Genomic DNA, 22,047 nt, shown 5'->3' on the forward strand with positions numbered 1-22,047 from the left:
TTGATGTGTGGTACAGAAAGTCGAGCTGCAGATGAGGATCTGAGTGAACGAGAGGGCTGCCAGTCTGGAGGAGATCAGTGAGGTTGTGGAGAGCTTTAAATGTTCAGAGCGGTATTTAGTATTGTATTCTGTAGTGAACAGGGAGCCAATGAAGTTGAGAGAGAATAGGTGTGAATATGTTCAGTGGGTTCAGAACAGCAGGTTATTATTCTGGCAGCAGAATTTTGAAGAAGTTGTAAGCGATGGATACGTTTTTGTGGGATACCAGATAGAATAGCATTATAGTAATCAATACGTGAGGTGACTCGGGCATTAACCAATACTTTAGTACTGTGTTGCGTAAGAACAGGACGTCTGGAAATGTTTCGGAGATGGAAGAAGGCAGTGAGAGAAATGTTACTTATATGAGAGGAATTATTTAATAATAATTATTATTATTTAATAATTGCCATTATTAGTGTATAAATGGATATAAATAATTGCATGTAAACGATTCGCCAAAATCTGTTATTTGTAAACGATACTGTTTTAAACGTTATTGGTTTTTCATCAGAAAAACCGGTTTCTACGTCTACCTGTATTAGTTTAAATGGCACTTTTGCTACTCGCAATAAAGTTGACGAGCTGACGTATCGTGTCGACTGGGCAACACAGTGAATGCGACGTCTATCCATATACAGTTTGTCTATGCAATGAAGCGGTGCCACGGTCCTACACAACTCCAAAGAGCAAAGAGCTCCGCAGAAGAGCCATTCGGATGTCAGTTTAGGTCACACACCGCGTAAATCATGTGACATAAACATACAATTCTATAGGCTGCTCGGCTGAGACCCTGAATCACAGAATTACGGAGGGTGGGTCCTTCTAAGGAGCACCGCTGAACAGCCAATCGACAACAGCGCTCCACTGAACAGCCAATCACGGAAACGCCATGGCATCGCGTCGCGCGCGGATGACGTTTTTGTTTCACTTTGTTTGCTTCCGAGTTCGGATAGCGTGTGTCTGCACCTTCAAAGACAAAAAGCAATCAAGAAAAAGACAGCGAGAGACAGGTTCAGAAACAGATCCCGTCAAAAGGAGAGTGTTGGTAAGTAATGTGAGCATCCGGAAGGAACGGGAATACCGGGAGAGGGACAGGGAGAGGGCAACGAGGCACAGAAAAGGCGAGGGCATAAATCTCCGAGTGAGAAAAACGAACTGTGAAAGATGGAGATGAGAAGGAAGAAATGAAGACGAAGCGACAATATAAGAGTTTCATCGGTTCTTGTCGTGAGCGACACTTTGAGCCCTGCACGTTTTTTGACGTTACCGCGAGCCAGACCTCCAGGCTTCAGTGTGAGCCGTTCGCTCGTCGCGTCGCCTAACTGGCATTTAGTCCGAGTTTAGTGGGCGGTGGAACTCAAGACAATCCATGTTATGAATTTCACAGGAAGATTATTACAAGTTCGGTAATATTAAGTGAGAAATTTTATAAAGAAAAATAATACCGTATTTTTAAATTTCCTCCTCGCTTTACTAGATTAGATTCAACTTCATTGTCATTGGATTCAGTGCAAGTATCATGACAATCAAATGCCGTTTTGCATCTAACTGGAAGTGCAAGTAGTCAGATAAATTATAAATGTGTGCAGCAGTGAGGGGTTGTGCAGACAGCAGTAACCCAAAAGTACACACAGAATAGTTAGTGTGAGTTAAAATATGTTAAGTACAGTGTGAATAGAGTAGAATCTGTACAGTAACATCTGAAATAGTGTAAATCATAGAAACAGTAACATGCAGTGAGTTGTTAATCAACAGACACAGAAGAGCCCTGATAGTCCTGAGGTAGCAGGTGTCCAAGACTACAGTGCAAACTTGACAGACCTGAGACAGATTCAGAGTCCTCAGTTGTACGCTTATTGTTTTAATGAAGATGGTTTTGAGTTCAGCAGGGTGACAGCAGCAGGGTACAACAGATGAACAAATCTGACAAATGAGAAGAGATCATTCAGACCACCAGGCCAGTTTGTTTAAGCTGTTCCATTGTCTGCTGCGGCTGCTGGCTCGCTGGCTCCTCTACTGCCTTCCACAAGTTAAACAGAACTTGGCTGGAGTGCGAGTGCTCCCTGATGATGATGATGATGATGAAGCATGCACTGGAGGAGGCACCAGTGATGTGCTGGACAGCTCTTGCCACCTCCTGCAGAGACGTCTGGTCAGCCAGCGTGCAGTTGCCATACCATACTGAGGTACAACTGGTCATAATAGTCTTGATTGGGCAGTGGTAGAAGTTCACTTGAACCTAAGGAGACGGTTGGATTTACCTCTTCTTCCTCAGAAAGTAAAGACGCAGCCGAGTCTTCTTGACCAGGGCAGAGATGTTGAGGTGGTGGTTGGGTGAGAGAATGGGGAGGACACGCAGACTGCTTGGAGGAAGTGTGCAAGCAGAATTTGAAATCTGACTGATCTCCATATCACAGTTAGTAAATGCATGAATGGACATAACGTTATGCCTGAGATTTAATTAAATAAGAAGAGAGAACGAGAACAAGGCAAGTGTGAATAACCTGGCGGTCAAAAATAAATGTCAGTTAAAAAGTGAGGTGTGGCATATCAGTATGTCACCGGCCGGGTGTCTCTGAGATGGTGGCCTAAGTTTGGGTTCACTAAAGGAGTTTTGATGTCTTTTTTTAAAGTTTCACGCTCCTGACTGGACTTTGAAAGGCGCTATATTATCATTGTTTACATTTGTCTCCATATCAAGTAGGTTTTGGCTCCAAATCTGCTGAGAGCATCTTAGGTTAACGTGGGGTGTTTCCAGCATTTCAGATCTCTCATCCAAACCTTAGTTGGTTGTTTGCTGTTTGTGTTAAAAACTGTTTACTTAAAGCTACACGTTAACCCTGAAATGTGCTCATTTCTGTTTGTGATTTTTTGAGGTAATTCTGTCCCTTTTATTGTGACAGATTTGAAGGCACCTCTTTCCCAGTTCCCACGGTGGTGCAGTGAGTTGTCTAATGTCCTCCAGGTCAGGGCCGTCCATGTGAGAAAAGAATCTTAGAAGAGAAAAGCAGACACTTTGAGTGAAGAGAGAGAAGAGTTTTCCACAGGGCTATGGCCTCGGCCAAAGAGGATGACAAAGTGGATGAAAGACCGGCGCACGTTAAAGAAGAGGACTGCAAGTGGGGGGCACCGGAGGGTCTGAGTGTGAAGGAGGAGGACTGCGAGGAACAGATTTCAGGTTTTAAAGAGGAAGAGTTCAAGGAGGAGTTTGGTGGCATTAAAGTGGAGGATTGTGAAGGGTTCTCGGCCAGCGTTGAACAACAAAAGCATGAAACTGGGGATTCACTCAAGGAAGAGTTTACAGAAGAATATAATTCCAGTGTCCAGCCCCAGTTCACCAGTACGGGACAGCTGGGTACCCAGCAGAATTCTGTGGAGCTGAAATCTGAGTTGTGTGAATTTGAAGAGAACATCGATGAAGGAAAAGGTCAAAAAGAGGAAGAGCAGCTGCCATCTGGGAGTGTAGGAATACGTAAGTAATGCGATTATAAACTTAACATGGCAGTCATCACATTTCCAAATTCTAGTTGGTGTTACTGAGAGCAGGATGGGTGTTTGATTTAATCTGAGTTGACATCAGTGGCTTGGGTGTGCTGTGATTAGCAGTCGCTGACCTGACAAATAATGAGCTGAAAAACGCTTCATGATCACCAAAACAAACAAACTCAAAGCATCCTGCACATGACTTTACTTACTGAATGCTGCAGTTTTAGTACCAGAATTTCACAAGCACCATATCAAGTTAAAACTGTGGATGGTGTCAGCTGGGCTGCAGTTAAGACCCACAAGTCAGCGTCATTACCTGAATGAGGGAAACGCTACAGGAGTGATTTTAATGTAAACCAGGGGGTGTCCCACTCCAGTCCTGGTGGGCCGTAGTGGCTGCAGGTTTACATTCTGACCATCTTTTTCATCAGTGAGCCATTTGTGCTGCTGATAAACTCGTTTTACCTTCGTTTTAAATGACGTGACTCGGACCCCTTAGTTGTTTCTGTTCCTTTAATGAGAAGCCAAACACAAAACAAGCCCCCATGACCGGCTCACCTGAAAATAAAGGAAGGAGAAGGTCTTGGTCATGTTGGTCTGCTCAGGTCACCAAAACATCTTGACGGTGGTCTTAGAAAATAAAAAAACCGAACACTAACAGTCTGCTATGGCACAACGAGAGCAGCAGCACGTCATGACATTCAATAATGGCTTTCATTAACAGCGAGAATCGGCTTCTCATTTAGAAACTGGTTGGAGTTTGATGTTCCAGTTTAGCTGCTCATCTGTCATCTCGCTTAACGTCTCATTTCTGTTTGGCTGCCATTTAATGAAGAAACAAATCAATTTAGAGGTCCGAACCCTTTAAGAACAGGGCTATGAAAATGAAGGGTAAAGGAGATAATTAGCAGGAAAAACTGGTTACTGATTAGGAAAACGGTGAGAATGAAAACCTGCAGCCACTGCGGCCCTCCAGGACTGGAGTTGGACACCCTTCATGTAATCCGACTGACTGGTCGTTTTCAAGAGCGGATGTCCAGTTTCCATGTGATTGACTTGATGTCCCCTCACACACACATGTGCACAGACAGATCTTCATTCTGAAAGTGGATTCCTACGTCGTGTAAATCCATCCTACGTTTGCTCAGGTCACAGGCTTTTCTTCACACTCATTATCGTATAACATACGTCTGTCTAACATGTGGGAAACGTTTCGTGATTCTAAATCCACGTCAGACTTCAATGTATGTTTCAGAGGTAAACAAAGTAAATAGATAAAGTGTTTGGGGGTCCTAAAGGGAATCCCAGTATCACATAAATGAGCCCGAGACATCAAAAAGAGTTTTGGGCAGCCATCCTTGTATTATGCCCTGGCAGCAAATGGGTAAATGGTTGAGTTGTTCACAGAACAGAGTCCATAACAGAACTGATTGTAGGGTGAGAATGTGGCGGCTTTAAAGGTCGAGACAGGAAGTGATGTCATCGGGGACAGGAAGTGACATTATGAATGGTGCCGGAAGTGACATCATCCTAGGCCCCCGAAGCGAGCGGCATTTCCTGTGGGTGGTCTGCAGAGGATCGAGAGAGAAAGTCAGAGCAACTCGCCACCCCCTGGTCTGCCGTGGTACTGCTACTACTATTCAGGCCCTTTAGCTGCCTCCCAGTCACAAGTATGTGACACCAGGTTAATATCCGAGTAGTCCTGGGACTCAGAAATGGTGTTTGATGCCAGCCTTTCTTATTATTTTTCAGTCTTCACGTGTAGGTCTTGGCTGGCAGCGCCATCCTCCATAGTAGCCGGTCTGATTATGAATGTTGACGTGCTGAGAACTCGTCGTTTAACACTTTGACTGCTCAATATGAGTGAACTGGTAGTCGATGATCTATAGATGGACACCACCTACTAGTTATCTTGTAAACTGTCTTTAGGGCTGTAGTGCCAGGTACGGCATATTTGTGGGTAACACGGTTAAATAGCATGGCAGGCAACTGAAATAAAATGGAGATTGAATGCGGGGGTCACAGAGCAGAATGTTTCATTTTCATTTAGCTTTTTTATTACTCATATTTTGGATGACATTTGATTTTCCTCAAAAATAACTGAAGTGTGTGGCACCACAGTCGTCATCAACATCTGTCACCAATTAGCATCTTGCCACTGTGACATTCGATTTGAGGTGAACTTGTTCGTCCCAGCTGGCGTGCCAACATCGAGTGACGTGGCTGTGTGGTCAGTGACCTCCAAAGACATCCCGTGTGTTTCCTGCTTAATAACCCATGAAACCCCACCTGGCTGACCACGTGTAGCATTTAATCGTATTGTCAGGTGTGTTTACTTCACGTTTGGGTCACACAGCGCCTCTCCCAGTAGTACTGAATGCGGGGGTCCTGAGTGCTGCTCGGTGAACTCCACACGTGACACTAAGCTTGGCTTCTTTCTCACAGTCGGCGAGTCCACCAGTTGCCATTTTGCCAACTCCCACTGGGGGCTTCCACGTGTCTTTTACTGAGGAAAGACTTCCATCTGGGTGCTCAGGCATTAAACCCAGATTGGTGGAGTGTGGCCGTGCCACTTGTCCTTCTGGAAGTTTCTCTCCTCTCCACACAGGTTTTCTGGAGCTCAGCCCCATCACAGTGACCATCAGGTCACTTTTCATCTTTATGCTCTTCTCCCACAATGCCTCTGTTTGGCTGAGTGGTCAGTTTATCCAAACTCCTTGAACCCGTGTCTGCATCGCTAAATCCTCTGCAGTATCTTTACTCCCAAGCAGGGGGCTTTTACCACTTTAGAGTCCTAATAACTTTGGCAAGTTTCCTTCAGATTGAGTGATTCACTTTGGAGTCCTCATGTGCTCAGACTCCCCTCCGGACACGCAGATAAACGTTTACTCAGAGTGTGGATTCCTGTAACGTGTGAACCCACCTGAAATCTGCCCAGCACACATTGCGTTCCTTCCACTGATTGTTTTATAATACACGCCTACAGAGTTTGTGAGAAGACTTCAGAGGTTCAGTATACCCTTGAGAGCATGATCTTCATGTGACGTAACATCATATTAATAAACACAATTCAGGATCACACCTGAGAGGTCAGAGCCTACTGTATAGCAGCAGAATCCCACCCTCAATGGAGCGCCAGTCCCTCTCGGGCCCAACCCACTCACTCTGAGCCACCTTCCCTAGTCAGCTTTGGGGATGCGAGAGAAGATCTGAAGTTTTGTTGGAGAAGCACATGAGGACAATGTAGGGAATGAGCAGAGTCCACCGGGTCAGCCCAATGCGACCGTATATCGTTATCAATGCAGGTATACAATATAGACTGGGATCTTCAAAACATTGAAATGGCATTAAATAAATGACAACGATGATGAGAAAGCCAAATCCACAGCCATATGCCAATTCCTGCAGGTGATTCTTGTAATGTGTGAATCTATTTAAATTCTACCCGGCATACTTCTCCAATTATTTTATAATACACACCTACAGCGTTTATGAGAAGACTTCAGAGGTTCAGTATACCCTTGAGAGCATGATCTTCATGTGACGTAACATCATATTAATAAACACAATTCAGGATCACACCTGAGAGGTCCGAGCCTACGGTATAGCAGCAGAATCCCACCCTCAATGGAGCGCCAGTCCCTCTCAGGCCCACCCACCCACTCACTCTGAGCCACTTTGGAGTCACCAGCTCACCTTCCCTACTCAGCTTTGGGGATGCGAGAGAAGATCTGAAGTTTTGTTGGGGAAGCACATGAGGACAATGTAGGGAATGAGCAGAGTCCACCGGGTCAGCCCAATGCGACCGTATATCTTTATCAAGGCAGGTATACAATATAGACTGGGATCTTCAAAACATTGAAATGGCATTAACTCTTTCAGGGCGGATGTTGAGGGGATGAGGTTGATGTTGAACTGTAGACGGTGACCAATCCCGCCGTTACCTTTTAGTTTGACTCACTTTGCTAGAAAGGAAGTTAGCTTTGTTGGTTTGACCAAGACTACCTGTGCTCAGGTGAGTAGTGAAAAGCAAACGACAGCAAAAATGGCATTGATGCAAATGCACAAAGCCAAATACTCTGTGGGCGCCATTTTGCATATTATCTGAGTTGGAATCTGACTTGTCGGACTCTGATTTTGATGTAAGTGATCTGGAGATTGAGATTGAAACCGCAAATGAGGTACAAGCGTCAGCTGATCGCTCTCCAGCTAATTGTGTAGCTGCTGTGCCTATGGGTTACCGCCACTTACGACGACAGGAGGGACAAACACTGCAATCGTGTCCACCACTGCCACGCGAAGACAGCCTGACAGCCAGGCTGCCGCACATTCCTGCCAGTTGAGCGGCTCAAGCCACAAGAGACAGCAAACTGGCGGCCACAGCATGCAGCAACAGATGTTTTGATGTTGATTTATGTATGAAACCATTACTTTGTGTGCTTTTTGTAAAACTGTGCTTGTTTGGAAAAAAATATTCAGCCCTCAATGAGTTAAATAACGGACAACGGTGATGAAAAAGTCAAATCCACAGCCATTCGCCAATTCCTGCAGGTTATCCTATTGTTGTGATTCCTGTAACGTGTGAACCCATTTAAATTCTGCCCAGCACACAATGCGTTCCTTCCCCTAATTATTTTATAATACACGCCTACAGAGTTTGTGAGAAGACTTCAGAGGTTCAGTATACACTTTATAACGTGATCTTCATGTGATGTAACATCATATTAATAAACACAATTCAGGATCACACCTGAGAGGTCCGAGCCTACTGTATAGCAGCAGAATCCCACCCTCAATGGAGCACCAGTCCGTCTCGGGCCCACCCACTCACCCACTCACTCTGAGCCACTTTGGAGTCACCAGCTCACCTTCCCTACTCAGCTTTGGGGATGTGAGAGAACAACTGAAGTTTTGTTGGAGAAGCACACGGGGACAACCTAGAGAATGGACAGAGTCCACCGGGTCAGCCCAATGCGAGCGTATATCTTTATCAAGGCAGGTTTGCAATTTAGATTGGGTTCTTCAGGCATATGCCAATTCCTGCATGTTATCCTCCTCTTGTGATTCCTGTAATGTGTGAACCCACCTAAATTCTGCCCAGCGCACTTCGCCAATTATTTATAATACATACGTACAGAATTTGTGAGAAGAGTTCAATGGTTCCGTATGATCTTTATGTGACATAACATGATATTCACAAACAGAATTCAGGATCACACCTGAGAGGTCCGAGCCTACTGTGTACAATGCCAGCATCATCAGATGTAGGGCAGAATCCCACCGTCCCTGTCAGGCCCACTCACTCCCTCACTCTGAGCCAATTAAGGGTGCACTCACACTAGGCCCGTTTGTTCCGTACTGCGCCCAAGCCCGATCGTCCCCCCAAACTCTCTACTCCCCCTGCTGGCCTGTACTCACACTGCACTTCACATTCTGGGACCATGTGACTTTGTGTAAAGCCTAAACAACATGGAGTGACAGCAGACACGGCAAATTGATTTTCCTTATTTTGTGGTTGTTTCAGAGTCGTGTTGGGCAGATTAATGATCTGCCCTTCTTACAGATTTATGGAATGTGCAGTGCAGCCTTTTGCTGTTAATCGTGCTGCACGTACGAGAAGATTAGATGATGCCCAGGGAGGAGTTTGCAGCTTTTCTTGCCAACCACAATTCACGTCCATGTGTCAGGTTAGAATAAAAACCTGTTTTTGACTTAAATGGTTTTGAATGAAGTGAGAATTGCATCATCTGACTTGATGTCTTGTCTGTTTTCCATGCTCGTTCACGTTTAGCGATCACACTGTTTCCGAATGCTACTGAACTTTGCTCAGGACCGCCACTTCCTTTGGGCCAGGACATTGCCCCTCGTGGAGTCGTCGCACTAGTCAAACACACTAGACTTTGGGTTATATGTGGGCAAACATGCTCGGGCACGGAAAGAATTGCCAGTGAGAGGACATCCTCAGAGTCACCAGCTCACCTTCCTTACTCAGCTTGGGGGATGTGAGAGAAGAACTGAGGTTTTATTGGAGAAGCACATGCAGGGAATGGGCAGAGTCCACCGGGTGAATATAACAACAACAACATTTATTTCTATCGCACATTTACATAGAAATGATGGAGCTCAAAGTGCTTTACAGTATGAAGAAAGAACAAATATAAAAATTAGGCAATACTGATTAACAAAGAATAAAGTAAGGTGCGATATCTAGGAGGACAGAAAAATATCAAAAAAATAAATAAATAACTCCAGTGGGCTGGAGAAAAAAAAAAAATCTGCAGGGGTTCCAAAGCCATTAGACCACCCAGCCCCCATTGGGCATTCTAGAATAATCTCAATCAGTCCTCAAGTTTTTCTGGCTTCATGTAGAAGAATTATATGCTGGTCATGTGGACTTCTGGCCTTCAATCCATCAATGTAAGGACTGCATGATGCCCTGATCAGGTGCCACCACAGAGAAAGAGCAGCAGAGAAAGTAGAGGTTAGTATGGATTGTGGAGCCATGGGAAGAAAATAACTCAGTGCACATACAGAATATCAGGGTTACACTAAAATGAAGCTCTGAGAAAAGCCATGTTAAAGTAATGAGTTTATATCAGTTTGTTAAAGTGCTCCAACGTATCAGCCTGGCGAATTTCTGTCGGTCAGCTATTCCAGATTTTAGGTGCCTAACAGCAGAAGGCCGCCCGCCTCACCACTTCTTTTAAGTTTAGCTCTTGGAATTCTAAGCAGACCCTCATTTCAAGATCTAAGGTTACGATTTGGAGTGTCAGGTGACCATCTGAGATTATTGAAGGCTTTGTACACCATTAGCTGTATTTTAAAGTTAATTCTTAATGGCACCGGTAACCAATATAGTGACGCTAAGACTGGGGTGATGTGTTCGGATTTTCTTTTCCTAGTTAAGAATTCTGGCGGCTCCATTCTGCGCTCGTTGCAATCGATTGATGTCTTTTTTTTTTGGGTGGTCCTGAGAGGAGTGCGTTGCAGTAATCTAGTCGACTGAAAACGAAAACGTGAACTCATTTCTCAGCATCTTGCAGTGTTATAAGGGGTTTGACATTTGTTATATTTCTTAAGTGAAAAATTCCTGTCCTAGTACTCTGATTAATTTGTGATGTAAAATTCAGGTCCGAGTCAATCATTACCCCTAAATTCTTTACCTCTGGCTCGACTTTTAATCCTAATGCATCAAGTTTATTTCTAATACTCTCATTATATCCATTTTTGCCAATCGCTAAAATGTCTGTGTTCTCCTTATGCAGTTTGAGAAAATTACTACCCAAGTAAGACATTGTGTCAGTGAATCAAGAGAGTCGGGGTCATCAGGCGCTGTTGATAAACACAGTTGTGTGTCGTCAGCAGAACTGTGGTAGCTCACATTAGGCCTTGACCATATTTATTTATTTATCAAGGCATTTTTACAATACAGATTGGGTTCTTCAAAACATTTCAAATTTCCTCAAATAAATAACAACGACAAAGAGAAAGCCAAACCCACAGCCTTATGCCAATTCCTGTAGGTCAGCTCTTCTCTGACTCCACAGTGCATCCCGGTAGAGGTGAGTGTCAGCAGAATGAGACAAGACAACTCTAAGGCTGAGTCCACCACTAAAGATGACATGTCCAGTGCAAGATTCCTGTCGAAGGAGAGGAAAGAAAGTGAGGCTCAATACAAGTAAGCACAGTGAAAATAACAAAGACTGGTGGTGCAGTAGTGACCATTGGACCTGGAGGGGCTTGTAATTGAGTTTGGATGAATCCATATGACAGACGCACTTCATTTTCTTCACCGGTGATCACAGACCGCTCTTAAGCCAAGGCAGATACTGACCTGAGAACGGATGCCCGTCTACTGCAGATCACAATGGCACACATGTTAACGCTCAGCCATAGCGGACTGCGATTAGCACAGCAGACACATCTGTGGGATATAGGAGGAAGATGAGGAACTGAGCGCATGGTAGGAGAATGTGACTGGTCTACACTCACAATGGACATACATGTAAAGGAATTGAGCACCAACAACCAGAGAGTCATCTGTCTCTTAATAATAATGTGTTGATTTCAGACATTTACCTAAACTCTTCTTGTCTTTACAGATCTCCAGGGGAATGGCAGCTTCTCTTCATCCTCTTTTGCACAGCCCTCGCCTCAGTGCAGACTGCAGCAGAAACCTGACAATGAGGATAGGAAGAAATCGGCAAGTGGGTCTGAGAATGTGACAGCAGTCTCTGTGCAGTGCAGTCCTCTTACCGCTGAGAAAGAAACACCGGGAGAAGCCAACGACAGTGATCAAGAGCATAATACATATCAAGAGATGTTGTTTGCCTGCCAGGGATGCAAAAGAACTTTCAAAAACATGCTGGATTATAAATACCATAAATGGCTTCATACAAAACCAAATCCGTATGTCTGTACTGAGTGTGGCAAATTCTTTTCTTGTAGCAGCAATCTTCATAAACATAAACGAATTCACACTGGAGAAAAGCCTCATTGCTGTGCCGAATGTGGCAAGCGATTCTTGCATTTAGGCCATCTTCAGAGCCACAAACGAATCCATACTGGAGAAAAACCTTACTGCTGCTCTGAGTGTGGCAAGCGATTCTCCAATAACAGCAGTCTTCGGACACATGCGAAAATTCATACTGGGGAAAAACCTTACCGCTGTTCTCAGTGTGGGAAAAGATTCTTGCTCAAAAGTCAACTTCAAAGTCACATCCGAATTCACACCGGAGAGAAACCTTATCGTTGTACTGAATGTGGAAAACAGTTCTTACAGGTCAGCCACCTTCGGAGCCACATCAGAGTTCACACTGGAGAGAAGCCTTACTGTTGTCCTGAGTGTGGGAAACGATTTTCAAACAGCAGCTGTCTTCATAAACACAGAGGAATTCACACGGCAGAGAAACCTCATTACTGTTCTGAATGTGGGAAACGGTTCTTGCTTAAAAGTCAACTTCAAAGTCACCTCAGAATTCACACTGGAGAGAAACCCCATTGCTGTCCAGAATGTGGCAAACGATTCTCCCGTAACAGCACACTTCAGCAGCACACAAGAATTCATACTGGAGAGAAGCCATATTGCTGTTCTGAATGTGGGAAACGATTCTCTCAAAACAGCCATCTTCAGAAACACTTAAGAATTCACACTGGAACTAAAAAACAATAATAGTGCCTGTTGTGCTGGGATCAACGGGACTAATGAAGAACGTTCAGGCCCATCTACTGATTAGCGTAACTCCTTATGAATTGCTAAAGGAGACGTTATTGGGAACAGTGTCAGTGCTACACTGAACCTGCGCTGGAAACTTAAATAATACAGCAGTGCAACAGAACTGCCATGACTGAAGAGTGAGCATCACTTCTGTCGGTAAGCACACCAGGCGAATGTGAATAATTTAACCAAGAGAGAAACTCCAGAAGGTGGGAGGTTAAGAAGGTAAGAAGAAGTCAAAAAGCATGTACAATTAAAGCCCACCTAGCTACTCAAGTCTTGATGGATATCTTCACTGGGTGGGTTTCATTACAAAACCTTGCCAAAGCCAAACTATTTGTATATCATGATCATGATCCAGAAGTAGTAATTCATACCTGTTGCATGTCTCTCAGGATAGAAATGCCCCTACTCCTGCCTAGGCCCTGGGGGTGATGGTGGCAGTGATAGTGTGACATCTTCAGATGAAGACAAGAGGACCTCCAGTGTTGGTGACAGTCAAGATGGACAGATGAGACCACAAAAGTGTAAGGTGAGCAGAAAATTGAAAAGACTCGACATGGTGGTCAGTGGTAGATGAAGAGGAGATCATGGCCTGCTACTTCCATGCAAAAAAATCGTCAATTTCCAACAAAGTGTTGTTATACCGGGAGGACTCGCTCATAATTGGAATCCAGGCAAGTGATCTAAGATAAGTGATGCAAACTTAACATTGCTAATTGGAATGAAGAAAGACATCAGTTAAGTGAAGAGAAATTAGAAGAACAGCAAAAGATGAAATACTAGAAGAGACAAATTCAAGATATGAGAACAGAACTGGCAAAGACGTGGCATGAAGAGATGAGGAGGACCTCATCTTAGGCCCAGTGGTATGTGTGCCAGTCTGAAGGCAAACAAAGTCCCGTTACCCTAAAGTCCGTCATCTCGAGGAGCTTGGCGTCTGTGAAGACAACTCTCAGCCTCCGACCCTCTCACTCCTCCTTGTGTGTCTCACACTCACAGATCCTCTTTAGTTCACGTCGCCAAAGCCAAAATGGCTGATCTGATTGCTCTGAAGGACTGGACACGCACACACACACAGACCTTATCATTTAATTTTATATTTCACGTGTGTTTGTTTTATTTCTCTGTTTTAACAGCAATCGTTTGTACGTGTAGCGTGGAAATTGTCTGCTGTGATAGGCCAGTCTGTCTGTCTGTCTGCATGAAACAACTCGGCTCTCAGGACATTCTATTAATGCTGTTATTTTTAATTACAACACAACTTGTTACAAAAATATGCAGCCAATGCTATGATGAAGTGACTAGAGGTGTGCCAACTTTCAAACCAGCTTTGCCAGTCACTGGATGCACCTGAATGTTACGCCACACCAACCTGTCTGTCTTTGCCATTTCTGCAAGGTGGTCTGAAAAGAATTCAGTCCCCAACCCTACCCCCCTCCCCATCAATGGTGGTCCCAACCTGTGACGTGACTTGGAATTTTCATTTGTAAATCAAATGTTCTTTACCACATGTTGTGCCATTAAATTGAATTGTAAAAACTTGAAATGTCGCCAGCCTGTAAGCATTGGCCTCTCGGCTAACCGCCCGCTCTCACCTCTTACTACCAAGTTGTCTTTTCTGGTAGGTCTCTCTTCACTTTGCACAACAGTGTGATGGAGTAGCGTTTGCCCGATCCTACTCAGCACATTACTGACGCTGTGCCAGGTAAGTTGGCAGCAGTTCTTAAGACCTCGCCATAGAGGTTCATTGGGTTAAGGTCAACTGGGCCACCCATTTTGTTCATGTGAAGACCCTCCATTGTTGTTCTGGCAGATTGACACACACACGTCCTCTCCAGTTCAGGGTTTCTGTCTGGATTATCAAGCATTCATCTTTAGAATCTTAAGGGAATGTTATTTGAGGACAGATCAGCGAGGATGGCTTCTCTCTGTCCCCACCCTTCCATTTTGTTGTCCCCTGTTTGACATGAATACCCCACAACTGGTAGCTCCCATGTGATTGTGAAGGCCTCCCCGTCTCAAACATCTGATGCACCTCCATATCTAGTCTGGTGGAAACATTGTGAGACCCCAAACAGTGAGTGTGTAATGGAAGGTGAAGGAATATTCTTTGTAGTGCGCACACATTTTTAAAAATTAAGGGGCCAGCGTGGATTTTCACAGCGATGCCATAGGGGAACCAATTTTGGTTTAAGAAAGGGCCATCCACGTGAAGGTTCCAGAAAGAACTTTATATACCATAAATAGTTATGAACAACAGATCTGTGAAATTCCAGAGGGTCTCCTGATTTTTAAAGGACTCTCGCTGCATACGCTGGCATTGGCCCAGTTCAGGTCTTCCTGATCGTACCTCACATTAAATAGCTCTGGTTTGTCCACATGTTATGAACCGCCGCACACTTCATAAGCAGAGATCTCTTCACAGAATGAAATGGTTCTTTGTCAAGCGATGGCTCTGGGAGGAACCACACAAGCCAGTAAAGCGTTAGTGAAGAACCGGGTGAACTTGGGTCCGATATCTAGTCAGGATTTGATGAGTCGTTGATTATTTATGCCTGCGGGGATAAATGATCCTGATGATAAAAATAAACACATACAAACAATTATAAAAATATATTGGCAATGAAATAAATAAATAAAAAAACTGTATGGGGCATTTTATTTATTTATTTGCCACGGTTCCTAATAGGATAATTAAATAATATTTGCTATTTCACGTTTGTTGCTTGCCTGTCTATGCAAAAGTCATCTCAGATAAAGGAGCATCCGGTGGGAGGGTCCTTTCATCAGATTGGCCAGCCCAGCACTGACTCAGCTGTGAATTGGCCAATTTTTGGGAGCAAGTTGTTGAGTGAAATCTCCAGGGGCCTCATGTATAAACGGAGCGCTTGCACAAAAATGTTGTGTACAAACGTTTCGATGTTCAAATCGCGATGTATAAAACCTAAACTTGGTGAAAGGCAACGCACATTTCCATGGTAGCTCATACCCTGGCGTACGCAAGTTCTGCTCTCGGTTTTGCAGACTAGCGGCACCCAGTGTGAAAGCAGTGCTTTGCCTTTCTTTTTCAAATCAACAGCCCTGACGCGGCTTTATAAATACACTGAAATTAACCGCATATTGTTTATTAGTTTAATGCATCTGATTGTAATTAACCCGTAACAATATAATGGTCCCGGGAATGGTCAAACTATTCCAAATACCATAACTGCTTTAGCATTGTTACTCTCACTGCACCTTCTTCTTCATTCAGCTGCTCCCGTTAGGGGATGCCACAGCGGATCATCTTTTTCAATATTAGTCTCACTGCACCACTCGGAGTATTTATATCACTGTGTCTGAGTGTGAATCACAGCCGTACAACAGCTGATCAGAAAGAGAATTATTGGTATACAGCAACAAGGACATGCTGCCTCAGCCATGCTTCCTATTGGAACTGCTTCTCACATGGCAAACGCTTCAGAGCCTTTCCTGTATGGACCTCGCGGTTCAGAAAGAGTTTCATCCCAAGAGCTCTAAACGCACTCAATCAGTCCATCAAGTGCTCCTTGTAGAACTGTTATTACTTATAAGTACAATCACCTCACTGTAAACTTGTACTACAGTTATAATATTGCACAACCTGAGCCACTTTATAAAGCGCATATTTACATATGATGATGATATCATTTTAAGATGAAGTGCAGCAAAATATGTTTGTTATACAGATAAAACTTTAACTTCATTTAGATAATCTATATTTTTAATAATTAAGCATGTGAGGACACGGTGCCACAGCGTTAGCGAGTCGCTGGCGCTCTGTTCGCGTATTGTTCCTGCCTCGCGCTGTATTCTTGCTGGTGCTGATGCAACACTGGAAGGATAGATGGATAGAATAATTAAACATGAACTACGAAGATATTTCAATGTTCCTTAAAAGTTTTGAAGAATCGGTGCTCTAAGCTTAGAGATGGCTTAACGTCCATTACAGAGCTGATTGTGTGGCGATTGGGTATTTGGAGAAGGAAAAGTAAGGACAGGAGTTGCAGGTAAGTACGTTTGAAAGAGACAGCACTGCTGCAATAAATGATTTAATCGAAGGTCGCACAGCAAGCATCTTGCGTGAGGCATGAACAATCACTGCGCCACCGTTTAATAACATGCTTATATGAAAATGATATCACGTATACATCTCAGTATTTTAGTTATTCAGAGAGCTGTAATATCACGAATGTAATGGATTCTGTGTCCTGTCGGAGGAAGAGAGGGCCAGTTTAAGAAGCAAGTAGTGATTCACACACACAGAGCACATAGCAGATCAAATACAAAACAAAGCATTCAACGTGCTACTTTAATTATGATGGGATTTGAGAAACTGGTTAATTAAACGATTTTAAGATGAAGTTTATGACGTTCTACTTCAATGACAAAATAATTTACGTGATTAAAGTGGAGAAAAGGCAAGCAAAATGACACCTTTTATTGGCTAACTAAATAGTTAGGCCCCTTCTTCAGGCAAGATGTAATTAAAGACGTGATTAAAGTGGAAATTTCGAGATTAAAGTTGACATTGCATGCTTTTTTCCCTACTGTGTGCCTTTTGGTTTTCTCTGTATCCTAATAAGCTTTCCTATGACACTCAGATGGTGGGCTACATCTCGCCTTTTCACGGTGACTTTGATATCTGACAACTTCTTTTCGATTTCCGGCACTGTGCGACTTTGTGAACGTGAGCTTTCGAGTTTCTCTGACACGCTATGTCACTCGATCGACTTCCTTTTGTTGATTATACCACTGTTTAAACTAACAAATTGTACGTTTTTCTTTGCCTCCACTTGTTATTCACTGAAATTCTTCCATTTTCCCTCGTGCCTTTTCACAGAAGGCTGAGCTTAAGGGTTATTTATTTTGATTTACATATTCAAAGAGGTTTAATTCTGGGAGGAATTGGGGCAGGGATGGGGCAGCAGGCGTGTGCACGAGCATTACTTTTCACACTGATCGGGATTTATGTAGCGGAAGAACGTGGAAGTTGGCATACGCACAGATTTATGCAACTGGATTTTTTATTATGCGTAAGCACATTTCCGCTTTTGTGCTTACGTCATGTTATAGTGTGAATTCTACGCATGGCGTTATGCATGAGGCCCCAGGACTCCAAACTAATCTGAATTCTTCTATGTGATATACAACAACAACAACAACATTTATTTCTATCGCACATTTTCATACAAATGATGTCGGTCAAATTGCTTTATATGATAAAGAAAGAGAATAAAGACAAAATCGTTATTCTTTATTGTAAAATGCTTGCTTGCATGTCACCCTGCAGACAGTGAACACAGACAAAAAACACACAATAAATAAATGAATTGAATAAGTAAATAAATAAAACCAGAATCCTAGGACTAAATAGAGACAGTGGCAGAAGTTTATGTGCAGGTAGCAGTGGAGGTGACACAAGCTTACCGATTGTTCGTGAGTCTGATTGCAGTTGGGTAGAAACTGTTCGTGAACCTGGAGGTGTGTGCGTCCAAATGGACTTTAGTCACTTCCCAGATGGGAGGAGGGTGAAAAGTGACAGTGCAGGGTGGCTGGGGTCCCGCCTGATACGGTTCACTTTCCTGAGACAGCATGTAGTGTGGATGTCATGCTGTGTGTCTGTGATCTGCTGTGCTGTATTCAGAGCTCTGCAGTCCTGAACTGAGCAGTTGCTGTACCAGGATGTGATGCATCCTGTCAGGATGGTTTCCACAGTACACCTTTAGAATCTGCACAGGGTTGTGGGGGACATCTGGGCCTTACTCAGGAAGTAGATGCGTTGTTGGGCTTTCTTGACTACTGCCGCAGTGAGACTTGACCATTTAAGGTCATCAGTGAGGGTGATTCCGAGGGACCTAAAGCTGCTGACCTGCTCCACAGCCTCATCTCCGATGTAGATCTCTCTATTATGGAAAAAAAAAAAAAATCTTGGAAGGAAGACCAGGGAGATGAGACGTGATCTTCTCAGAAGACACTTAAAAGACATGCGAGACTAGAGAGATTGTCCCAGGACCGTCTCGCAAGGACCTGAAACACGAGATTCTTGAAAGTCACGACCTACTTACAGCCATTTTCACAATAAGACCACGGTCATCAAAACTCTCAGCCGTGTAAAGGCTTTTAGCTCACAAAGATCCTCTGCTGTCAGCGCATCTAAAGCGTATAAGGACAATACGTTCTAGATGAAACATCGACGACTAAGTGAAGAAGAAAGCAGCGCGGATAAAGAGACCTGAAAGCGTTGGAGAGAAAAAAAATGCAGATAAGAGATGATGAAAGGCACAAATACAAAAGGCACAAAAAAAAAAGATGGTGATACTCATGCAGAGAAAGCTAAAGAATATGAAAGCAGTAAAATTCAAAAGTATCAAAAAAAAAAAAAAGACAGTAAAGATCGCATTAGCGCAAACAATCGGAAATTATTACTCGAAAAAAGGGAAAATAGTCATCACGGTCATTTGAAAAAATAGCAAGACAAAGCGAGGTCAGAAATAAAAGACAAAGAGTAGAAAACAAAGTAAAACGTCATAAAGAGGTTCAAAAACGAGGGGCCGAAACACATGCAGAGCGGGTTAGAGATGAAGAAAACGGTGGAATTCAAATGACCCCAAAAAAACCGTAGGCACGATACGTATGCAGAGCAAGATACAGAATATGAAAGCAGAAAAATTCAAAAGTATCAAAAAAAAAGATAGTAAAGGTCGCATTAGCACAAACAAACGGAAATTATTACTTGGTGAAATAACGGAAAGGTTGAATACAAATCGAATATATGGGCAGGGGTGTGTCAGGGATGCCAGGGGCAACGACCCGGCTGGGACACTGTGAGGGACCGGATGTGGGTCTGCGCCCACCCTGGATCACGTGGGGGTCGCCGCCCTGGTTGCTTTGGGGGCCACGGGTTGAGGGCATGGAAGCCCCACCCTGCAGGGGCTCGTGGTCACCGCCAGGAGGCGCCCCAATGCCTTGGGGACCTGTTACCTCAGCACTTCCGCCACACCCGGAAGTGCTGGGGGGAAGATTAAAAAGGACACCCGGTGAGCTGCCGGGAGAACAGCCGGCACTTCCGCCACGCTGGGGCGTGGCCAACGGGGGAGTGTCGGGAACACATGGAGCTCATCCGGGACATGAATAAAAGGGGCCGTCTCCCGTCAGTCGAGGCTGGAGTCGGGTGGAAGAAGGACGAGGCACGAGAAGAGATTGGAGGCGGCCCGGAGAAGAAGGCATTGAGTGGCCAGGACTGTGTGTAGGGTTTGTGTTTGTGCACGGACTGTGTCTTAGTGACATTTAACTTGTAAATATTTGTGGAAAATAAACGTGTGGTGGTGGAAATCAACATGTCCGCCTGTCTGTGTCTGGGCCGCGTCCACAGGGTGATATGTCAGAAGTATGGAAATATTGTAAGGCTTTATAGTTTAAGTCAGAGACTTGTAGATCGTCTAATTCGTGTTGCCATCAGGGAAACATAGTGTTTCTACACAATGAGGAGGCATATCCACGAGAAATAAAAGATTTGATGTTTGAGGGAAGTGAAATCCAAAAACAGTCAGTCAGTCAGTCAGTCATTTGCCAACCCGCTATATCCGAACTCAGGGTCATGAAGGTCTGCTGGAGCCAATCCCAGCCAACACAGGGCACAAGGCAGGAACAAACCCTGGGCAGGGCGCCAGCCCACCGCAGGATCCACAAACACTACGGGCAAAATATACAAGTCTACAATAATCTTTTACCTATGCATCATTCAATGCTCAAAACATAGATTTACACAATAATGGATGATACGCTATGAGAATCTGTGGTTCTACAACAATTAACGCAACGACAAGTTTAATTTCGAAGAAACCACAATTCAGTCAGAGGAAATTTAATTTCAGTAATTGTCAAATGTTAGATATAGGAAGTAAAAATGTGAGGTTTGAATACACAATGGGAGGTCGGAAAATTGAGAATCCACCTCATGAGAAGGGTTAAGAAGTCGTTGTGGACTCTAAGCTATCGACTTCCAGACAGTGTTCAGAAGCCATTAAGAGGGCTAACAGAATGTCAGGTTATATAGCGCCTTGACGTGTGGAGTACAAGTCACAGGAGGTTCTGCTCAAGCTTTATAACACACTGGTGAGGCCTCATCTGGAGTCCTGTGTGCAGTTTGGGTCTACAAAGAGGACATAGCAGCACAAGAAAATGTCCAGAGATGAGCGACTAGGCTGATTCAGAACTACAGGGGATGAGTGATGAGGAAAGATTAACAGAGCTGAGCCTTAAGGAGATTAAGAGGAGACCTGACTGGAGTGTTTAAAATGATGAAGGGAATTAGTACAGTGGATCAAGACGGTTATTTTAAAATGAGTTAATCGAGAACACGGGGACACAGTTGGAAACTTGTGAAGGGGAAATTTCACACAAACGTTAGGAAGCGTTTCATTACACAAAGAACGATAGACACTTGAAATAAGAGACCAAGTAGTGTGGAAGACAGGAAGAGTTTAAGGACTTTCAAAACTCAATTTGATGTTTTTTTGGAAGAATTAATTGGATAGGACTGGCATGCTTTGTTGGGCTGAATGGCCTGTTCTCATCAAGACTGTTCTAATGTTCTAATATTTATGATCACGTTGAAGTGATGCAAATTTTCATCCATCCATCCATCCATCCATTTTCTAACCCGCTGAATCCAAATACAGGGTCACGGGGGTCTGCTGGAGCCAATCCCAGCCAACACAGGGCACAAGGCAGGAACCAATCCTGGGCAGGGTGCCAACCCACCACAGGATGCAAATTTTAACAGGTGAATAGAAAGGTAATGTAGTACATATTCCGCGAATAACATTAGACACCATAGGAGACCTTGATATGCCATCATATTAAAACATTTACAGTTTCCCGTGAGACAAGCTTTTGCTATGACAATTAACAAATCACAGAGACAAACAAAAAAAAAATTTATTAGAGAAAAAGAAACGATATTCACTCACGGGCAGTTATACGTTGCATTGTCACGATTAAAGTCCAAACACAGAATCAAAATTCAATGCGATATTGACAAAAAAGTTCATTCAAAAAATTGTTTTTACTGAAGCTTTAAAGTAAAACTGCAAATAATGAAATTGAAATAATTCCAAAGAAAACAAACAAGCTTTTAAATTGTATATCCGAATAATCAAACACGGGAATTGGCGAGCAAAGCGAGCAGGGGGCGGAGCCCTCTACTAAATAAGAAAATAAAATTATAATAAAATTAATTAACATAGATCCTCCCTACATGGAGTTTGCATGTTCTC

At 43.7% G+C, this 22,047-nt stretch overlaps 2 protein-coding genes across 2 annotated transcripts in view; one reads left to right on the forward strand and one right to left on the reverse strand.

The window, feature by feature from the left end:
- LOC120528148 (zinc finger protein 721-like) overlaps positions 1–22,047 on the reverse strand; it is a 90,872-nt gene that overhangs the window by 15,019 nt on the left and 53,806 nt on the right. The window lies entirely within an intron of this gene.
- On the forward strand, positions 981–14,293 carry LOC120528136 (zinc finger protein 664-like). Its single transcript, XM_039752194.1, has 3 exons — positions 981–1,087; positions 2,946–3,514; positions 11,631–14,293. Exons 2-3 carry the CDS (start codon positions 3,094–3,096, stop codon positions 12,698–12,700), a joined length of 1,491 nt encoding a protein of 496 aa, XP_039608128.1. The 5' UTR covers positions 981–1,087; positions 2,946–3,093; the 3' UTR covers positions 12,701–14,293.

The sequence above is a fragment of the Polypterus senegalus genome, chromosome 4, assembly GCF_016835505.1.
Source record: "Polypterus senegalus isolate Bchr_013 chromosome 4, ASM1683550v1, whole genome shotgun sequence".
NCBI lineage: Eukaryota > Metazoa > Chordata > Cladistia > Polypteriformes > Polypteridae > Polypterus > Polypterus senegalus.